General features: G+C 38.4%; 2 protein-coding genes across 11 annotated transcripts; both read left to right on the forward strand.

The window, feature by feature from the left end:
• The first annotated feature begins 12,713 nt into the window (after positions 1–12,713).
• Positions 12,714–15,933, forward strand: LOC112295011 (uncharacterized). 10 transcript variants are annotated; one of them, XM_090244294.1, is made up of 4 exons: positions 12,749–12,904; positions 13,052–13,220; positions 13,892–14,336; positions 14,518–15,933. In XM_090244294.1, exons 3-4 carry the CDS (start codon positions 14,114–14,116, stop codon positions 15,891–15,893), a joined length of 1,599 nt encoding a protein of 532 aa, XP_090100420.1. In that variant the 5' UTR covers positions 12,749–12,904; positions 13,052–13,220; positions 13,892–14,113; the 3' UTR covers positions 15,894–15,933. The 10 variants fall into 10 exon arrangements, with proteins under 10 accessions (XP_024401868.1, XP_090100420.1, XP_090100422.1 ...); XM_090244298.1 differs by having other exon boundaries at positions 12,754–12,904; positions 14,527–15,933; XM_090244292.1 differs by lacking the exon at positions 12,749–12,904 and adding an exon at positions 13,517–13,649 and having other exon boundaries at positions 13,081–13,220.
• A 1,172-nt stretch (positions 15,934–17,105) lies between these two features.
• LOC112295221 (ubiquitin receptor RAD23b) lies at positions 17,106–21,650 on the forward strand. Its single transcript, XM_073540754.2, has 11 exons — positions 17,106–17,378; positions 18,315–18,476; positions 18,727–18,783; positions 18,959–19,095; positions 19,517–19,694; positions 19,958–20,110; positions 20,330–20,398; positions 20,529–20,576; positions 20,750–20,865; positions 21,055–21,133; positions 21,290–21,650. Exons 1-11 carry the CDS (start codon positions 17,313–17,315, stop codon positions 21,407–21,409), a joined length of 1,185 nt encoding a protein of 394 aa, XP_073396855.1. The 5' UTR covers positions 17,106–17,312; the 3' UTR covers positions 21,410–21,650.
• The last annotated feature ends 391 nt before the right edge of the window (positions 21,651–22,041 follow it).

The raw sequence follows: 22,041 nt of genomic DNA on the forward strand, positions 1-22,041 counted from the left end.
GACAACAATAAGTCCTTGATATCATTTCTTAATCTCCAATGAAATTGGCTTATCAACACATCTTCTCTCCAATTTATATTACATGCTAATTGTCAAAATTTTGAGGCATATGTTAATGCAGAATACATTTTTTTGCCAAAGGCTTTGAATTTTAGTTATTGGAGAATGAACCTTATCAAGTTTACTAAATGCTTCTGTAAATGCTATAAAAAAATACTTCAAAATTGTGTAATATAAGAGAATTATTTTCAAATAATGGAGTAAACTTAGATAAAGCTTGACATGATAATAAGATTCTAATTGAACCAATACGAGATGCTTTAATAGAATATTGTTGAGGTTGAAGTAAGGTAATTAGTTGTACTTAGTTTACAAAGCTACAAAATTATGATTGGATGCCATTGAACTTTTTTAGAAGGTTGATCCTTGGTTCTTTTTTTTGTTATTGTTGTCAGATCATTGCTTTGAGCAAATGCACCTTCTATGTTTCATAAAGCAGATATAGTCAATTAAGAATTTAGAATCTTTATGACTATTTGATGTGGTGGTTGAGGCACTCCACCTCTTTGACCATTATATATGGTCATATATAATTCTTCATTCTGCTTCAATAAAATCTCTCTCTTGATCTTCAATGCTTCAAGAGGATTAATAATAGAATCTAACTTGATCTCTTAGGAGTTTGTCATATTGATTTTTTCACCTTTTGCCATAAAAAATCAGAAAAATACACATTTTAAAGAAGAAAAAAATAACCAAAAAACCAAAAATAATAAAAAAAAAACTAAAAAAATATTAAAAAAATAATAATATTAATCTAGAAAAGGATAATTTTTAACTTCTAGAATGTTATAGTACTTCTAAGAAGCAAAGTAATCCACTCTCTATCAAGAAAGATTAAGCTTCTAATATTATTTTATTGTAGTCTCGATAAATTATTAAGGACCACATATAAGATAAGGATTTAAGACAAAGAAATGGAATTAGCTTGATATTAAAACAATAACTTGATACAAGGCAAGGAGGTCTTGGCTAGACTACAAGAATTGAGTTGTCAAGACTAAGGATCCTCTTAGTCTTAACTCCTATATATACTAGGTCCTAGAAAGCTTCTTGAGAAGTTTTCATGAGGCTTGGAAGCAAAGCAAGCTTAAGATCTTTCTTCAAAAACTTCCTGAATCATCTAAAGCCTCTTAGAACCTTTCAAGATCTCCTATCATCTTCTAAAACTTTCTTAGAATCTATTAGAACTTTTTGGAACCTTTTTAGTACCTACTCGAATCTTTTAGGATCTATAAGAATCTTCTAAAAATTCTTAGAACCTTCTCAATCCTTCTTCATTTGTATGTTTGTAATATCTATTGTATTATATTTTAATCAATGATTCACAATACTTAAGAAAAATAGGACATTGTGATTTATTCAAGATATACAAGCAATAAATAAGATAACTTTTAAAATTATGGATTCAAATCCAAATGTGGATTAGTTTGCAAAGGCATTTGTAAAGAAAGCAATTTATTCTATGGAAGATTTTTATTCAGGATATGATCAATTTCAATTGGCAATATGAAGTAGAGATTTGACAATTAAAAAAATACCACTAGGATTAGTCAAAATGTATATATTACCAAAAGGGGCTACAAATTTTGTGGCATGTATGATGAATGGGATGCGTAAGGTATTAAGGGTTTTTATTTAAAGAATTATAATGTTTTTTTCTACATAATGTGCTAATTAAAAATTGTGAAGAAGAAAGAAAAGATAAAGTATTGGATTCAAAAGAATGCAAGAAGTTGGTAGCGGATCATATTAATGATTGTGAAAAGATTTTGATAAGATTAGAAGAAGTTTATTTAACATTATTGAACATAAAATAATATTTGGAATAAAAAAAATATTGATAGAATGGTATATACAAAGATGTAGCAAATTTTGTAGGATGTTGTGAAACTTGCTAAGTAAATTCAAATATTTGTCATTGAGATGGATTATATCTAATATATCTTTTAGATTTATATTACAAGATGGTGATAGATTTAGTGGCAATCCCTATGAGACTTAAACAAATGAAGTATTTGATACTTGAATGAGAAGATTTATCAAATATGGTTGGATGACAAGCATTAAAAACAAAGGATGCTAGAGATGTATGCTGATTTTTATTAGAAGATCTTAATTTTTGTTATGGTTGTATTAAAAAAAATATATCTAATAGAGATAAAGAGAAGTACAAGATTTTTTTGATAGAATAGGAATTAAGCTTTCTTTAACAATAGCATATAATCTAGAAGGTAATGGATAAGAGAGAGCGTTGATATTCACATATTATTAAGGCATTAGTAAAGGCATGCAGTGACAAAGCATATGAATATTCTAGACTAGTACCATTTACATTATAGGCTAATTGAATAATCCATAGTTTAGTAATACATTATATGCTTTTTGAATTAATATATGAAAAAAAATCAATAATGCCAATAGAAGAAATAGTGCCTATATAGGATGTATTATCTTGGAAGAATTATTTCAATAAAAAAGAAATTTTAGCATTATGGATTTAACAATTAGAAAGAAGATCTAATGATATTTAATAAATAATAGAAAATTTGAAAGAAGCAAGAAAAAAAATAAAAAAAAGGTTTGTTAAAAAACATTGACTACGACCTAACATAATTGAAGATGGCAATTGGATGTTAGTTTATGATAATAACTTAGATAATAAATATACTACAATAAGGAAGTTTGCAAAGATATGGTTTGGACCTTATGTTGTCAAACAAGTATATGAAAATGAAACATACTTGTTATAAAAACTTGATAGTACAAAATTAAAGATACTTATAAGAAGCAAAAAAATTAAGTTATTTAAACAAAGAAGTGAAGACATTTATTTTAATGAAGAATGAAATCATTACAAGACATTGAGATGGAAATAGAAGAGAAAATTGAAGATAAAAAATTTAACCAAGAAGAAGAAAACTCTGTATCAATGTAATAAAGTAAATTTGGCACAAACTTGTAGATGTACAAATTTAAGAAGGGTGGATGTTGTGATATAACATAGCTAATAAATTAAAGAGAGAAAAATATTATATTATAAAATATATTATTTTAAAATATTAAAAAAAAATTAAAAATATAGATGGTAATTGAAAAGATAGTAAAATTAAAAAGTATTAATATTGCCTTTTGCCTTTTTCCAAAATAGGCTTCTATTTATTTTGTAGGACCATAAATAAGGTAAAACAAAGTAGATTGGAATATTAAATAATGTAGATAGAAATTAAAAGTATATTTTAGAAGAATTTACATCAAAAAGCCAAGAATTGATATTCAAAGAGGACCAATTGTCAATCCGGATTGAAATCAAATCCTAAGGTATAAAACCGTGTATCTATAATAATTCTAGATTTTTTTGGTATATTAAAGATTAGGATTGAAAATTAGACTTGAAAAAAAATTGAACATCAATTTTATATCAATTGAATTAATATTGACTTTCTGAGGGATTTTCAAAGTTAATAATGTTTTTGATCAATTTAGATTTTTAGAAATAAAAATATATTTATAAATTTGAGGGATTCTTGATTTTTTTGGTGTATATATAAGTGAATTTTGGATAATATATTGATGTACTAGTTGTGAATGTGTATGCAAATTTTGAGGTTAATTGGATGGTTAGATCAAAGTACGTGAAGGTTTTGGCAGATTTAGGTTTCAAAAATTAGAGTTTGAGGGTTAATAAGTATTTCTTAGATCTTTAGCAATTTTTCAATTAGATTTAAGTAAAAAATTAAATAAATTGTGGATACTAAATTCATTTTTTAATATTCTATGTGAAATTTAAGGACGATTCTATAATTCAAGAAGGAGATATTACTACTAGAAGTTTAGTATTCATATTGGAGTAGGAGGCCGCCTAGTACTTGATTGGATTATCTTGCATTTCTTTCAATTCCTAAGTGCAATTGATTTCATTTTTCTTGTGGCTGTTTTTAACTAAGACATTAAAAAGTATGCAAATTTTGAATTGATATCAATAGTTTGATTTTTAGTTGATGAGGTTCTATTTGCAATGAGGTTTATTAAGAATTTATTTAAGATCTAAGGTTTGATTAGAGTTTTGTTTCAGATTTGGTCTAGGATTTTTTTAGGATTTAGAAATTTATTAGGATATCATTAGAATTTGATCTAATATTTGATTAAGGTTTGATAAGGATTTAATTAGGATCTAACCTAGGATTTGATTTAAGATTTGTTTAAGATTTAATTAAGATTTTAATTAGGATTATATTAGAATTTCTATTTTAGTATTTCTTTTATTTTGTTTTTTTTTCATTTTTTTCTAAAGGTTTTTATTTTTGGAATTTCTTTAAGTTTATTATTATTTCTTTAAAAGTTTATTTTATATTTTTTAAAGATTTCTTGTTATTTTTTTTGGGATTAGTTTGTGACTTCTTTATATTTTTTTAATAACTTCTTTTAAATTTGTTTTGGATTGGTCAAAATTCAATCACGATTTTTAAGGTCTACTTAAGGTTATTTAAAATTCTATTAAACTTGTTAAGATTCAAGCACTTACATTATTTATGCAATAGCAATAAAGCAATAATTGCAAGGAAGCTTTGGCAATCAAAGCATTGTAAGCAGTGGTTAATAAAATTGACCAATTTAATCAAAGAGATATTTTAAAGTATTTGAGATATTATGTATGAAAAATAGAATAGAATCAAGTTTCAAAAAATAATATAATTGAGCTATTTAAACTTGCTATAATATCAGATATTAGAGAACATATTTAATCAATTATAGCATATTTTGAGGATTCATGGAAGTCATTTTTATATGTATTAAAGGACAAATATTTTTTAAAGATATTGATCAATCCATGGAAGTTGAAGATGCTATAGAATTACTTGCAAAGAGAGAAAGGAAAAATGATAGGGTTAAAATTCAATGAGTTGGACAAGTACCTAAAATTCAAGTGCCTACTTCATGATCAACAATACATATTGGTTAACTTTCATTGACTACATCAAAAAAAGCAGACATGGAATTTGAAGAGATTATATATGAGATACAAAATCTTCAAATCAAAATTGCAAGGCTTAAAAAAAAAACTTCTATAATAAATTCAAATGCTATTTTTAAATAAAGATACATGTAAAGATGTATTTGGTGTGATGATGATTCTCATTCTCAAAAAGATTATAAAGAATTCAATGAAATAGTATAACAAGGTATTATTTTCTAAAAAGATGGAAAGATTTTAAGTACTCACCAACATACATATTCATAGGTAAAAAGAAAATTATAGGAAGTTATTTCAGCTACGAAAGTTGAAATTTTCTTTTTGATTGATGCAATAATAGTGATTAAAATGGATTGTTTGTCTTCACTTAGAATGATTATTAATTACTCAATATCAAATATTACAATATTGAGATGAAATGCTTATATCAAGTCATTAAATTTGGAGTTTAGGCATGTTATAGAAAAAGACAATTAGGAAGTAGATGCATTATCTCATACAAAATATGATAGAAAAGATGAGATGATTGAAGATATTGATGATGTAGATACAAAATTTTATTTGTATTCATAATTGTACAAGAAAAATAAGTTATTTTATGAAAAATATTATGAATAAAAGTTATTGGATATTGGACATTATTTGAGTATATGAATTAAGTATATTAATTGATCAGTTAAAAAATTTAAAGAGATGAAAAAAAAAGCATATAGGTTCATATTATAAGGAGGATTTCTTTACAGTAGGCTTAAATAAAATATTAGACTGCCACAATGAATAATAGATACCAAAAGAGATCAAAAAATTTACTCAAGGAGTTTTATAATAGCCTATCGGTAGGGCATAGAGGAATTTGGCTACTTTTGCTAAATTGAAAGAATAATATGAGTAGGAGAATATATACTGAGATTTAGCTTTATTTGTAGAATCTTGTGTAACTTGTCAGATATATTCAAATATATAATATCAAGATAGTCTACATCTAATATATCTTTTAGATATTTATTTTAAATAGGTTGTAGATTTTATTATTATATAAATGGGACTATGACAAATGAGATATTTAGTTTTGACTCATGAAGATTTATCAAACCAAGTAGAAGGCAAGGTACAAAAAATAAAGTTTACATAGGAAATTTGTAGATTTTTGCTTGAGGATGTTATTTGTTGCTATAGATTTGTGAAAAAAATCACTACAAATTGTAAAGAATTGGATGCATATAAAGCTCATGAATTCTATAAGAAATAAAAAATTAAATTATCATTGACTACTACTTATAATTCAAAAGTAAATACAAAGAGTGAACTTAAATATCTACCAATTATAAAAGTCTATGTTAAAGCTTATAATATAAGAATGAAGGAATGGCCTCAACTTTTACTTTATGAATTATGGATTATTCAAATAACACATGGTTTAGTAACAAGATATATGCTAGTAGAACTCATGACATTTCAAAAGCCTATTATATCAATTAAAGAACATGTGCCAACTTAGAATATGCTACCTTGAGAAGTTGTATTGACAAGAGAAGACTTTTTAACTATTAGTATTTGGCAACTTAAACAAAGATCTAAAGATATGGAACTAGCATTGAAAAGATTATAAAAAGCTAGGTTAGAGAGAAAAGTTCAATTTGATAAACAACATCGATTGAGACCAAGAGCAATTGAAGAAGGACATTAGGTACTTTTTTATGATAACAATTTGAATAAACAATACAATACTTTGTGAAAGTTTTTAAAACATTGATTTGGACAATATATGGTGGTAATAGTCCATGATAATATCACATATTCATTGAAGGAATTGGATGGCACAAGATTGAAGATATCCATGGTTGAAAAACGAGTGAAGATTTTTAAAAGACAAAATAGAAAATTTAGTGTGAAGGATCATGTTAAAGATATCAATATTTTTGAAGAAGATAATTGTATTGAAATGTGAAATGGAAGTGTATCGAATTTGAGAAATGAAGATGATCACTACCTTTGATTTGGCAATGATACCAGAAATTAGGGAAATGGTGCAATAGTTGTATGCAAAGGCTATATCATGGAAGAAATTTGAAGAACTCTTGAAAGACGAATTTTTTGAAGAAGATTCAGAAAGAATGACTAAGGTTATTTTTTTGGAGTAGATTGAGCATAGGCCAGGGAATAAAATGGCTCCAAATGAATTAGTCAGGGAATTTGAAAATAAGTTTGAGCAATTACCACGGCGAGAGAGGCAACTATTAGAAACAAGGAAAACTAAGTTATTTTTGCAAGCAGTTGTTGACTATATGGAAGACAAGCTTCTCTTTTATGTAGCAGATAAGATATTTCAGAATAGTTTTACAAATAATTAGAAGCTAGTAAAAGAGATAGTGGGACTTTTAGCTAAACAACAGAGGATAAAGACTTATAATTTAATATCAAGGTTGGAACCAGTACTTACATCTCAGAATCAAGGACCACTTGAAAGGATGATCAAGACTGTTAATGATGGTACTCTTGAAGAATTGATCAATGGCATACAAGATTTGAAGGTGGAAATGACTGAGTTGAAGAAATCCTAGATAGAAAATTCATCAAAGACAATTGAAGGCTCAAAGGAATTTGTAGAGAGATGTATATGATGTGACAATCCAAACCACAAGCGTGATGAATGTGACAGCTATAAAGGTGTAATCAAGGATAGTATTGTATATTTCAAAGAGGGTACGATAAGACTCACAAGGTGAGATGAGCCTTTAAAGACAAATTTTGGAAAGGGTGGCATGAAAAAATTGATGGATGAACAAATATTAAAGAATAATGCCAAAGAAAGAGAAAGAGGTGAGACTTACTCTATTACAGTTGAACAAAAAGCAGTTAAGGCTTATTCCTTACCAACTATAGAAGTTATGATCAAAGGAGCTGAAGCTATAAGAAAAATGATTGGATGAAATAATCCAATTGATGTTATTAATATTAAAGCATATTTATGTGGAAAAAAATATAATGATGATCTGCATGATGCCATAATTGAGGAAAAAAGAGGCAGAACTATTCATGAGGAGGATGTTGAACTTAGAAGCAAGAAGAGATCTCCAAGTAATAAAGAAGCTTATGAAGGACAAAAGCTAGTTAAGGTGTCTTCTTTTGCTCATCCTGGAGATATATCAATACCAAAGGAATGGTGGGAGAAAGACAAAGAGAAAGAGAAGGATGACACATGGAAATCCAAAGTTGAAGCTATTATGGTGGAGGCATTGAATACTCACACAATAAAAGAAGAAAAAGAAGAAAAAAAAAGAAAAAGGAGAAATTGGCCAAGTATTTATTCTTAAATGTGATCCTATGATTAATAATGGCTACAAAAAGGAATAAGAAATTGGCTCTAATGAGGTTCAAGAAGAAGAGGTTGCAGAAATAGAAGAGTTTTTGAATGAAGAAATTGAAAATGAGATTTTATAAATATTTGCTAGAATAAATATGAATAATAAGGGAGATATTATGAATACAACATGTATCCAAAATCAAGGTGAATTTGAATATGGAGGAGCACAAGGCTTAAAAAAAGAAGCCCAAACCATCCAAATTCAAGAATGCATGGTTGAAGAAATATTAAATGAAAAGATTGTTCACAAGAATACAAAAGTACTTATTTATACTCTTAACTATAACTTTGAGTGTGATAAAGAAGGGAAGGTGGATTATTATCATTTATTTTGGACAAAAGTAAAGCTTGAAAAGCTTGAAGATATGATTTTAGGTTTGATTATTCATGACTCTAAGAAAAAAATCATGTCTAGGAGACTTTTTGATAGGAGAAAATGGTCTATTGATATCAAGCAAAAATAGATATTGAGAGTTTCAAATAATATGGAAGATATGAGAATAGAGATTTCTAATGGTATTTTAGACCACCAATATAATACATAGAAGAAATTTGCTTAAAGACAGTTTGAGTCATATATAGTTGCAACAATGCAACACAATGAAACACATATATTTTGAGAATTAGATGGTACAATATTAAAGATACTTATATTTGGAAAGTAGATCAAGACATTTAAGAGAAGAGATGGTAGATTTATTTCAAGTGATCTTCCAAATTTTAAAACATTAAATTTAGATCAAGTGGAAGATGGAAAAGAAATGGGCATAATGAAGCAAATAAATTTGGTCATATTGGCACATGCCGAAAGATGTGCAAGTTTGGAGGGGGTGGATGTCGTACTGTAAATGCTTACAGTATGTAAAAATTAGTTAAAACATAATATATATTAATAAATCTAGATGTGTATTAGAGTGGCTAGTAGATTAAACTAAAAGGAGTTGGTATAAGAAACTTTACTTTTTTTCTTTACTTATTTTGATTTTGACATTAAAAAAAATATATATAGGACCTAAATGTTTAGTATGAAGCCTTAGGAGAAGGTGGAAGCCTAAGGATGAAAATCTAAACTAGTAGGAGGCTAATTGGAAGGGATGAAAGCAAGGCATGGACAGATGAAGGCAAGGAATGGAGAACTTCATCCCTATTGGTCGAATACCATGTCCAATGGGCTTTGAGGAGGCTGTCCGCAACCTTAACAAGGATTTTGGCGAATTCAAAGAGGGCATTCGGAGATTAGAAGCTAGGGTTGTAAAGTTTAGGATTTGGGGTACAATTAGTATGTAAAAATTAGAGGATTTGGAATTAGGGTAAAGAAGTTATAGCCGTTTGAAGTTAAGGTATTAATTTAAGACATATTGTTACTCTTTTGAGGATACGAGGAGTTGTACAACAGCTTTTGAAGATTGGAAGGTGTGAATGGAATGGCGATTTTAAGACCTACATCTTTTATAAAAAATTATTACTTTTGAAGTTTATGTGAAGGAGTTATAAGGAGTTGAAAGCGGCGCTTCCAAATCAAAGGCAATAAGTGAGCGATTTTGTTTATAGTAATAGTTGGAGCCATAACTTGAGTTTTCAAACGAATTTTTTATTCAAAATTTTTGGAAAATTTAACATTTTGTGTTAAAAAGCTATACATACAAATTTTGTGGTATTTGAGCTTATATTTTGTGAGATATAAAGAAAATTGCATGCGGATGTATAAAGACAAGGATTTGAAGCGACTGTTAGGATTTTTAAGATATCTCAAGTTCCGCAATGAATTTGCAATTGAAATTTGTTGTAGAAGTTAATAAAAATACATTAGTATCTCATATAAAATTTGAGTTTGTTTGGACAATCGGATTAGGAGATATGAGCTGTTGAAGTTTGGAAAAATTTCCACATAAAGATATACAAGGTTTAAAGGATTTATCATATTTTGGGTGTTTTTGCTTACTTGAGGCTTGTGTATTTAGTGTAATTGCTCAAAAGGAAAAATTTATATATAAACTTAGGGCTTCCCTTATTTTGAAGCTTGATTGAACGATTAGTGATAGCCAAAAGCCCAGCGTTTTCTTGAGGCAAATTCTTTCTACTCTGACAATGCCTTTCTTGTTTTTGGTCTTATTTCTAGAGACTTTAGTTTTCTTGTTTTTAACAAAAAATATTCTAGTGTAATATTATACCATCTTTAAGTGATGATTTAGTCTTTTTGAATGACACAAAAGTGTATTGATCTTTAGTTCATTGAGATTCATTTCCTTGACATCCATTAACATCAAAAAAAGACATTGTATGCTTGAAAGGTTGCATTCTTTGTATACTATTGGAGAAAAATGTATTGCAACAAGATTTTTTATTTAGTTAGTAATAGTGGTAAGCTTACACAACAATCTTCTAAAAGATATATGAAATGAAGATTTTTTGTAAAAATTAATTAGTAATAAAATAAGATACTTACAATTTGACTAATACACACTAATGAATCATTATTATTGCCACATATTTGCTAATTAGATAGTATATGTAGAAAAAAGAGTGAAGTATTTTTCTCTCTTGTTAATGTTAATGTTTTTTTTTTTTTTTTTTTTTTTTTTTTTTTTTTAATTCTTGTTTCAAGAATATCTAGTCATTTTATCTTTGGCAATAGCCATTTTAGTCTTAATATTATATCACCTTTGAGTGATTATTTATTTTTTCAAGTGACATAAGAATAAATTAATTCTTTGATTTTTTGTAATTTATGTCCTTGATACCAAATACATATAAAGATAATGTCTTCTTTAAGAGAAAAATAATTGTTAGTGATGATGGATTATGTGATGGTCTAAGCAATCGAAGTAATGGTAGAATTTAGAATTTTGAGCACAATATTTTAAGTCCATAGATTATTTAAGATGATTCTTTTGATGACACCAAATAAGATGGAGGCCTTAACTATGGAATAATATTGTGTGCTTAATAAAGCAACAAAATCAATCTTGACATTATTAAAAAATATAAATAACTTATTACTAAGACTTCTATAAATTCCTATGCTAAGAGAAGGTGGTAATATCTCCTTTGTACAAGTTCATATTTCAAATATTAAACTTTGATTTAGAAGTTAAAAGAAGAAGAAAAAATTAGATAATGAAGAAACATATGGTGGAAAGAATCTAATATTGCTAAGACCTAGTAGACTCAAAGTTCTATGACAAAGACAAAAAGTTGTTCAAAATAAAGCGTATATGAATGAGACTATTTAAATTGTGCAAAGAAGCATGTTTAGAGCATAGTAATCTACAGATATTCTTTATTGGAATTACCAAAATTGAGTAAAAAATTTGCTAATATACGATATTAAAAGAAGATAATATTATTATACTATATTAAAAATGATGCAATGTTGACCAAGATGTAGAATTGTTCTACAACGATTTAGATTTTTATTAGAGTGTAGATGCAAAATTTGGTGCTCCATATAAAGATTTGATTTGATAATATTTCATATGTTGTATTTAATATTCTATATAATAAAAGATTCATTTTTATTGTGGTTTTTACAATCACAATATTATGGTTATTATATATTTTTTTATTTTTAAATACTTGGATACATAAAGCTTGTAGAAAATATTATATGATTTTCAAAATAATAATACTAAAAAAATCATATAATATCTTACACCAAAATAATACTTTAGGAAAAAACTTAATTAAATGAGTTTAATTAATTTATTTTTATCAAAATATAGTAATAAAATTTTAAAATATTTTCAACATAGTATGTTTAAATTAAATTTTTATTAAAAATACAAAAAAAACTAAAATGTAGCCAATCTGTATTTTATTTTTTTATACAGAGAAAATATCCAATGATGAATCCTTGTTTATAAAATATGTGTTTGAGAAAAAAAATAATGAGTAAATTTTTTGAATTGCAAGAATTCTTTGTGGAAACAAAAGTATCATGCACATTGAGTGCTGTTGTGTATGAGAATAAAAAAGTTAATCTTTGAAGCAAGAGTGATGGTTGAAAATTGGGATTGAGAGGCAGCCCCTGAACAAACTGCAGCACCCATGTGAATGTTGATCAGTGCGGGTCCAATGAGGAATGGGTTCTGAGTTCCCGACCTGCCTCCCTCCTCCAACCTGCCCGCTCCATCGTTCCCCTACGTACCCTCCCTTCGTTCCCAGAAATCCGATCGGCGGTTAAGATTGAATCTGAGCGGCCGCTCCGATCCGACGGCCCACGACGGCGGAGCCAGGCGATTGAGTTGGGAGGTTTCTGCGACACAATCCTACGAGGCCCCACGCATGCTTCCGCATCAACGGAAATTCCTGAAAAGCTCCGATCGAGCATTGCACACACACTCTCAAACAAGCTCTTTCAGCTTCTCCGCTCACCAACCAGGCGGACGATCAATCTTAGCATCTCCGCTGCAAGATCTCGCAGCTGTTTACCAAGCTGGGAGATCGACCGTGTGACGCACCCACCACCGAATTTCTCTGAACCTGCAAGTGATGTCGGTTCCGAAGTACGTGAACATGACATGACATGAGTATCATTGCTCTAGGGTTTTGAGATTCCGCTACGCTGGGTCCCATGCTCTGATTCGTCGTCCATTGCTGGGTCTTCCTCCACCAGTATCACGACGTCGCCTGGACTGAATTTTGTGTCTCAGACTGCAGAGTCGGACGCCGGTTGTTGTTACGCTTCCTCTGCCGATTCTCTCCTCGTCGTTTCCTTTTATTCCTCTGGTGTCGTTCGGTACTCGTGTGTACGCTTATGTGTACAGCGGGGTTTGCGAGGCTGCATCCCTTTGAGACAGCGGTGTGGCGTTGGCAAAGAGGGTGCGGTATTGAGGGTGGAGGGAGACGTTCACCCGTTGAATTTGTTCAGTTTTCTCATCTTTCTTTCAGAGTTTTTTCTTTTTTCTTTTTATATTTCATTTCATTTTTTTTTTTTCTTTTTTTTTTTTCTTTTTTCTGTATTTTTAGTGTAACATTCTCATGTGGAGTTAAAAATGCTAGGCGCCACCAAAGGTTCTTTTAGACTTACATTTGAAAGTTAATAAGCTTTGCTCCCTTGTTGGGTTAATTTTGTGGGTTTCTGTTCCAACTCCTTCTCTCTGGTCTGGGTCGTGTAGAAATGCAGCTGGATATATGTTTCTTTTAGCCACGGGGATAAGACGGGAAGTCTTTAGTTTCGGTGCCGAGGAAATGCTTTACAGGATTGTGGCAGAACTTGGTGACAAGCTTTCTCGATAGAATTGTTGACTGGTGACACTATTACCCTCTCGCGTTTCTTCAGGTTTCAGATTCTGTGGGTACATTGACTTAGAAATAGCATGTCTAACATTCTGAGGATATGCTACTTAGATTGTTTTAGTGTCTGCGCTTGTAAATGTTTCCTTTTGACACCATGAAACGTTCTGAAGTTTCGGCCGCATCTTTTTCGTTGCTTTTACAGTCGAAACCTAAGACAATTTTCTAACATCTTGATCTTTGCCTCCTCTTTGCAGGATGAGCCGAATTCCTTCATACGGACAACGTAGAATGATGTTTTATCACAAGCGCCACTTGCTTGGAACAGGCTTCTTGGAAGTTTTAAAGGTTAGTATATGGTTATGTAAAGCATAGTGCACTGTGTATCTACGATATCAATGAGGGCTGTGCAAGAGTGCAGTTCACACAGTACATTGTAACAGCACGCTTTACATTGTTGTCTTGATTCGTCCAAGAGGATGAGTTCTTCTACATCCTCGTCGGACCAGTCGAGTTCTGATTCGGAAGACACAATAGTTCATCGTAGTCGACAGCGGAAAAGATTGGCACGAGAGCGATCTGAGTCAGACTGTGATTCTGACTCTGGTTGTGACTCTGACCATGTCACCTCTAGAACTCGTCTTAGAAAGACACGAAGGAGGACCGCGCAACATTCCAGAACCTCCGATGAGCCTGCTGAAGGTTAACTGTTACCAACCTTAGATTTCACTTTTTTAGACTGCTTCTTGTTGTGAGGATGATGAGTCTTCCCATGAAATTTGCCATTTGATTTCTAATGAGGAAAAGAACATCATCTCTTTTTGAGATTCTTTGAGTCTTAGCAGAAATTCTAATAGAAGAATATGGAACTTTGTTGCCGTAGTTGCTGCAGATAGACTTAGGACGAAGAAGAGAAACAATGCTAGAGTGACGGAGGCAGTATGGACACCAGCCAAGACGGTAAGGATAACTTACGATATCGGAATGAAACACGCATGCATGAACCCTGTGCATGGGAAAGCCATGACAACCTACACAGTGTTGCATCTTGTAAGCTGTCCATGGAAGAATAACGTGAGCATGATGACCGCCACTCCACCTACGAACAAGTCGAAGCTTTACCAGTACTGCCACAAATTGTGTGAGCCTTGCCTCAACAAGTATGGGCCACGGTGCTTTAAGTGCGACCCCCCGGAAACGGAGAAGACGCCCTTACTTAACACGGTGTTCGGAGAGGAAGCCATCACCAGCGTCAAGGATTTCCTGGATTCGGTCCAGAAATGGCAGCAACGTCGAGAAATTGCCGAAGTTCCTTTTCTTGTGCTACATTGCACCGTGCTTGGTAAGGAAGCGAGGTTGATACGCCAGAGGTTTGATTTGCGGAGGTGGACTGTGGTGCACATTGTTTACTCCGATGTGCGAGACAAGATGGAGCCAGGCGGGAGCGGCACGAACCTCGCGGATTCCAAGTTCAAAGATTCCTGGATCACGATCATGAAGGAGAAAGTATATATTCAGAATCAGCCTATGGTGTCATTCTTCGGCAACATTCTCTTGAATAACCTAACTTTTGAGGATTTTAAGGTGCACGACGTGATGGTGATGTACCAGCCGAAGATCTTCAATACCTTTGAAGCACGTGCGTTGAGGGCGGCCCTCAATTCCTTGTACACATACACCCCGACGTCCAATGCCGAAAATGAAGCAAGCGTCTCATCCTTCGGTAGCTGTCTACACGATGCAGTTGTGCACACGCAACGGACGCCGGTTACGAAAGAAGATCAATGCCTGTTTGAGAATGGCAACATCGTAGCAACCCAGTTCTACAAGAGCATTACGGAGTACTTCGGAGGGAAGATAGTTTCGGAGCTCGAGCAACGAGCTTGTCTTGGCCAGGACTTGAGAGTTGGAGATGAAGGCTTGAAGGTGCCCTTCCACTGCATGTACATTGCTAGAGGAGGTGAAGTGAAATTCCGGCGAGGCACCAATGCAACGCATGATGTCGCTCGACGAGCTGGAGATGCGCGCTCCCGGATATGCACGAGCGACACCTCCGCATACGAAATTGTGTGTTGGACATCATGTGGTGCACCCCAAGGGGGCGATTTCGTCATCCCCGGCTTGATGTACAAATTTCAAACTGATCAAGGCAGCGCCCTCATCTTTCGCCCGAAACGCTTCTTCCATGCCACGCTTCCGGCGGAGAATCGGGACTTAGGAAACGAAAAATATGCTGCAGCGTTTGTGACTCCAAAATGATATTTGATGCAGAATGCAACGCTCAAAACCCTTGTATACATCAACGGCCTCCACTTATCTGTATGTGTTGGACGGGTATTTTGAATGCTTTCAATGTCCACCAGTACATGCAATTGCTCAAGTTTGCCATTGTTCCAGATTTACCGAACCGAATTGGTTGTCCATGACCTCTTCGAATCATTACTCTCCGGAGTGATATTCATTCACTCACGCTTCACACAGTCGAGGCAGGTGCATACACAGCACTTCTTGAGATACTCGTACTCTTCGCTTGCGTTTCATTTGCCTGAGCAAGCTGTTGCCTATAATTCGTTTCAGCTCCAGTAGTGAGCGCCTCTTCGACTACAAGGCCCTTGCACATACTTCACAATTCACACAGGCAAATTCACCTGGGTATTCCAACATTTACTGGGAACGCTGGAGGTTGATGCACAGCTGCATCCATCCTAAGATTTGACTAGCAACTGGTGTTCTCAATGGTAAGGCACAGGATGTAACGATAGTTACTCAGTGGTGGCATCGTTGTCACCGTCTTGAAGAGGCCACCAAGGTAAATTATCTAAGCTCAAATTATTCCTGGCTACATTCCCAGCATGCACATTCTAGTAGCTTTACATACACTCTACTAACATAGCTGCACCTCCACATCGCACCGAGTATCCATCAAAATCACATTAAATAGAGCTTCAAAAACAAAACATAGAGCTCCCTGGATCACCGGGCAGGGTGTTATTTCCCATAAGGATCACACGTCATAGCACAACTATGCAAAAAATTATGCCAAATTGCACATATCAAGTCCCCATGCTAAAGTTTAATGAAACACAAGAATCAAAAATAAAATACACAAACCGGAGCATGAAACAACATCAAATCCCTACGTAACGACTATCCCACAAAATCTTCTAAACGTATAGATATACAATGTCAAGCACAAGTGCCTACAACAAACGCGCTTCATTTAAAAAACAACCAGTAACGTTCACGACACCCGAAACTTGAATGGACAACGAACCCAGTCTGGATGAGACGACCAATGGAAGGCAGGCGCAACGAGAGCCGGGCAGCAAGAACTTGGGCAGCACAATGCAGCCACCGCCGAGGACTGGCCTGACGAGCCTCTGACCGGGTCGGCAACGGGCAGCGGCCCGAAGGAAGGAACGAGCTCGCCTTGTGTGCTGCTCGAGGAACTGTCTGAGAGAGACAGAGCTAGGGCTTGGAGGAAGAGGGCAGGATCGACACCGTCGCTGGGAATTGCACGTCGTGCTGTTCTTGTTGTTGTCGTTGGTGGTGGTGGTGTCAAAGGAAGAGGAGGAGGACGACGAGGAGCAGCAGCAGCAGCTAGAAGTTCTTTAGCAGCGTTCGCCGGTTGTGGGGTGCGTGGACGTTTGAGCTTCGGAGCTCTTGGATCGGTGCACGATGAAGATCTCCGTGAAGACCCTCAAGGGGAACCACTTTGATCTGCAAGTCGCGGAGGATGAGCTGGTAAATACTCCTTCGCGGTGCCCGGTGCGCTGCTGCGTGCGGTTTTTAGGGTGGGGTGTGGAATCGTGGGAGCTAGTCGGGGGGGTGGCTTGTTTTTGTTGCGTCGTGGATGTGGGAGTCAGTGGGTGCGGTGGTCGGTGGTCGATGGTCGGGTTGGTTGGGTGCGTGGGATCGAGCGGAGCTTGAGTTGGGTGTTCTGGCGCATTTTATGTGTTTGTATGGTATTTTGGGTGTTGTGGCGCGTCCGATGGTGCCGCTGGGGTGGCACGTGGTGTTGGTATGTGGAGCTGAGTGTGCGAGGTGCTGGGGTGGCACGTGATGAGGCATTTGATTGGTGAATTGATCGTCGCGGTGTGGCGGTAGCATTGAGGTGAGGCAATTTGGGGTCGGGCGATGGTTAGCGGCATCCTCCCTGGTTGGCGAATTCTTTGGTAGATCGCAGGGGGTGTATCGGAGTGGATGCTGGTGTTGGATCGTGCATGGTTGTGGGCATTTGCGTGGTCCGACGGCGGTGCGTGGGTCCAATTTCTGGAGAGCAGGGGGGCAGGAACGTGTTGTGTTGATGTCGGTGCCGGATTGTGGGAGCGTGTGCGATGGGTGACGTCAGATAGTTGTGGGTCGCGCGCGATGTGAAGTGCGCGCAAGCATGGAAGACGTGGAGGGGTTGGTTGTGGCGATGAGGAATCTGCGCGTGGTATTTGAATGGTTATATTGGGCAGTGATGTACACTCCGGCAGGTGGGCCCGACTTGTGGGCTGTCGTCAAAGGTTGAGCAGCAGGACCTAGCGTCGGTGGAGGTCCGATGGAGTTGTGGTAGTGTGTCTGGGCCGTGCAACCACGCAGGTTGGTTGCGGAGGTGGGGAAGTGGGCATGTGTGTGGGGGCGGTCGCGATTGCGATGGCATGCAAAGTGGTTGACAGCGTGTGTTGTGCGCAGGTTAGTTCCGTGAAAAGGAAGATAGAGGGGTCCCAAGGGAAGGACGCTTTTCCATGCGCGCAGCAGCTGCTGATTCACCAGGGGAAGGTGCTGAAGGATGAGACGACCATGGCGGATAACAAGGTGGCAGAGAATGGTTTCCTGGTGGTGATGTTGACGAAGGTAGGGGTTGGGTGCCGGCGCGGGCTATGTGTGGGGTGGATGTGCAAGTTTGGCCGTGGCGTTGACAATGCGGAGTGGGGTGGGGGCGTTGCCAGGTGCTTGGGAGCACAGCTGCGTGTGTGGTCACACTGGCGGGGTTGGGGTGGGTTGCGTTGGTTGGGTGGAGGGTGTGATGGGTTAGGGATGGTGCGGTGCATGTGTGTTCGGTTCACTGAAGCGACAGTGCGTGTGTGTGTGTGTGTGGGGGCAGACGAAAGCAGCACCGGCATCGGGTGGTGCGCCCGCGTCGTCGTCGGGGTCCGCGCAGGTACTGACCAGTCGGGGCGGGGCGTGGTGAGAGGTGGTATTGATAGTGGAATGCAGGGCGTTGTAGGTGTGGGGAAGGGTGTAGGCAGCAGCAGTCGGAAGCGGGTGTTTGGTACGTGAAGAGGAATGTGGATGTGGATAGGTGTGGGTGAGTTAGCTGAAGTTGTGGTGTTCAGGCTCCTGCAGGGCCGGCGACAAGCCCTGCACCGATGGTCGCGCCAGCGCCACCTGCTGCACCAGCTCCAGCTCCAGCTCCGGTTCCTGCTCCAGCTCCAGCAACGGTCTCGGCAGCACCAGCCGCAGGAGCTCCAGCGTGAGTATTCGACCTGGAAAGATGGTGGGGGGAGGGGCGAAGAGGGTGGCACAGAGGGGGGGGGGTGCTGGAATGGGGTAGTAGCAGTAGGTTTTGGTTCGGAAGCAACGTGACGGGTTGTAGGTGTGTCGTGGGTAGCGTGATGTCGGAGGGCAGTCGTTGGAGTGGGCAACAGTGAAGGGATGGCGGTGTCGGTGAGGGGTGCACATGAGGGCGATGGGAGGTGTGGTTGATGAGGCGGGGACGGGCTGACGAGGAGCTGGCGTGGGCGGGTTGTGGGGGTGTGGTTGCATAGTTGTCAGGAGTGGGGCTGACGGAGTATGTTGGATACAGTAGGATGGGTAGTTGACGAGGATGTGCAGAGGCTTGTTATGTATCGGAGGCAGGGTGTGATGATTTAGTGTGGATCACGGGTGCGCAGGGGCACGGGAGATGGATACGGTCAGGCCGCATCGAATCTTGTTGCTGGGTCGGCTCTGGAGTCGACGGTGCAGCAAATTATAGACATGGGCGGAGGCACGTGGGATCGTGACACCGTGCTACGTGCACTGCGGGCTGCGTTCAACAACCCGGAGAGAGCTGTGGAGTACCTTTACTCAGTAAGTATGCGGTGGTTGTGAGAGCGTGGTGACTTGGAACACGAGACAAGGTCGCCGATGGTCAGCAGTTGGGGAGTGGGTTGTGAGGATGCGCGGGAGGGGTTGGAGCAGTTCGTGTTGGTGGAATGGTGGTTCGGGGGGTGGTGGGGATTGTGAGTTGAGCGTGGGAGTGTGATGGTGAGTGGTCATGCAAGAAGTGCGGCGTAGAGGCGGCGAGCGGGGTTCTGATGGGTGGCGGGATGGGTGGTGTGGGTGGTGCGCAGGGAATACCTGAAGCTGCGGAAGTGGCAGCTCCCGTAGCCCGTGGTCCTGCTGCGGCGGGAGCAGGCGTGGCGGCGGTGCCGACAGCCGGTGCTGCCGCAGCTCCAGCTGCTTCGCAAGGACCGAATGCGGCGCCTCTGGATCTGTTCCCTCAGGTATGGCAGTGAGATGGGCAGACGTCTGTTGCACAGGGGGTGCGGCGGATAGGTGGGTAGTGGAGGTTGGGTTGTGGGTTGCAGTGCAGTAACGATGGGGGAGAAAAGTAGGCATAGGGGGAAGAGGTGCAGGGGTGGTCGTTGGCAGCTGAGACGATGCAGAAGAGGACGCGGGAGTGTGGGTGGAAATGAAGGGGAATGGGCGGTGGTGTTGTGCAGGGGATGCCGGGCGTGGTCGGAGGAGGCGCTGGATTAGGGGCTTTGGACTTTTTGCGGAACAACCCACAGGTAGTTTGTCGTGAAGCATGAGCTTGGGGGCGGAGGAGGCTTTGATTTGGTGTGGTATGTGAGGGTTGTGCGAGAGAAGGGGTGAGAGGAACGTGTTGCTGAGGTGGCTTTGTTTTTGGAATGACGGCAGTTTCAAGCATTGAGAACGATGGTGCAAGCGAACCCGCAGATTTTGCAGGTAAGATGACAACCGAGGCGCAGATGCGTTGACTTTGGCATGCGGTGGAGAGGGGTAGGGTAGGGTAGGGTGGGGTTGGGAGCGGGATGCGTGGGTGGAGGTGAGGTCGGCGTTGGTGAGCGGAGGCGAGAGGGTAGATTGTTCTGACGTGGTGTGGTGATGCATGACGATAGCCGATGCTGCAAGAGTTGGGGAAGCAGAATCCGGCGCTTCTGCGGCTGATCAACGAGAATCAGGCGGAGTTTTTGCGGCTGATCAACGAGGCCGGCGCGGAAGGCGCGGAAGGAGGGTATGTGCAGTGTGGTTGAGAGTCGGATTGATTGGGATGGGCGAGGTGCGGGAGGTGTTGATGCGTGAGGTTGGGCGTGGGTGTGAGTGAGGGAGGGTGTTGTAGCGGCGTTGGTGGGTGGGGGCGGTAGCGGTAGGAAGCCATGGAATGTGTGGGTGACGGAGGGAGGTGCGTGGGTGGGAATTGCAGGGATGCTTTGGGGCAGCTGGCAGGAGGATACCCGCAGTCCGTTAACGTGACCCCAGAGGAGAGAGAAGCCATCGAACGGGTGAGTGTGGTGACGTGGGGGGGGGGGATGGGAGTTGTGGGGTTGTGGCGAGGTTAGTGGTGGGAGGGTGTGGGGAAGGCGGTGGACAAGGAGGGGCAGAGGAGGCAAGCGTGGGTGACTGACCGTGTGTGTGTGTGTGTGGGGGGGGGGGGGCAGTTGGAAGGGATGGGGTTCAGCCGGGCACTGGTGATCGAGGCGTTTCTGGCGTGCGATAAGAACGAGCAATTAGCGGCGAACTACCTTTTAGAGAATGCAAATGAGTATGACGATTTGTAACCATAGGATGTGATGGAATCGGGACTGTACATTTCGATCTGTGTTTACAGGATTACTTCTCGTCATTTGGTCGTGTGGATTGTAAAAGTAGAGGCGGTGGGGTGTGGGCGCTTGAAATAATACCAGGCCCTAGGGGATGATGTTGAGATGGCCGTGGTTTTGGGAGGGTGGGAAACCAGCTGCCAGTGTTCATGTGTAACAGCGTCGTTTGTGGAAATTATCTAGATGGATGCAATCACAACCCGTCGTGCATGTGAGCAACAGCAGACGTCCTGGGAGCGAGTATTGTGTGGTGGGTTCGCGTGGACCCAGTGCGTGTGTGGTGGTGAATGTGGAATGCACGTGTGTGGAATGAGCAGCTGAGAAGCCGCAGCGGTGTGTTTGTATGGCGAGGCCGATGATGTGGGGCGGAGGGTAGAGTGTGTTGGGATGTCGCGTGATGGAGGTGGGTTGTGGAGAAACGTGCGTGGACGTGTATGCATGGATCGGGCTAGGTTTTGTGGTGGATGGTGTGGGGAGACTGTGAGGCGTCCCGGTCGGTGGGGAGGGATCGTTGGATGTCTGTATGTTGGGAGTGATGAGACGGTGGTGAGAGAGATGGCGCATGTAGGAACAGAAGCAAGCGAATGGAG

This window comes from Physcomitrium patens, chromosome 18 (assembly GCF_059467195.1).
Source record: "Physcomitrium patens ecotype Gransden chromosome 18, ASM5946719v1, whole genome shotgun sequence".
Taxonomy (NCBI): Eukaryota; Viridiplantae; Streptophyta; class Bryopsida; order Funariales; family Funariaceae; genus Physcomitrium; species Physcomitrium patens.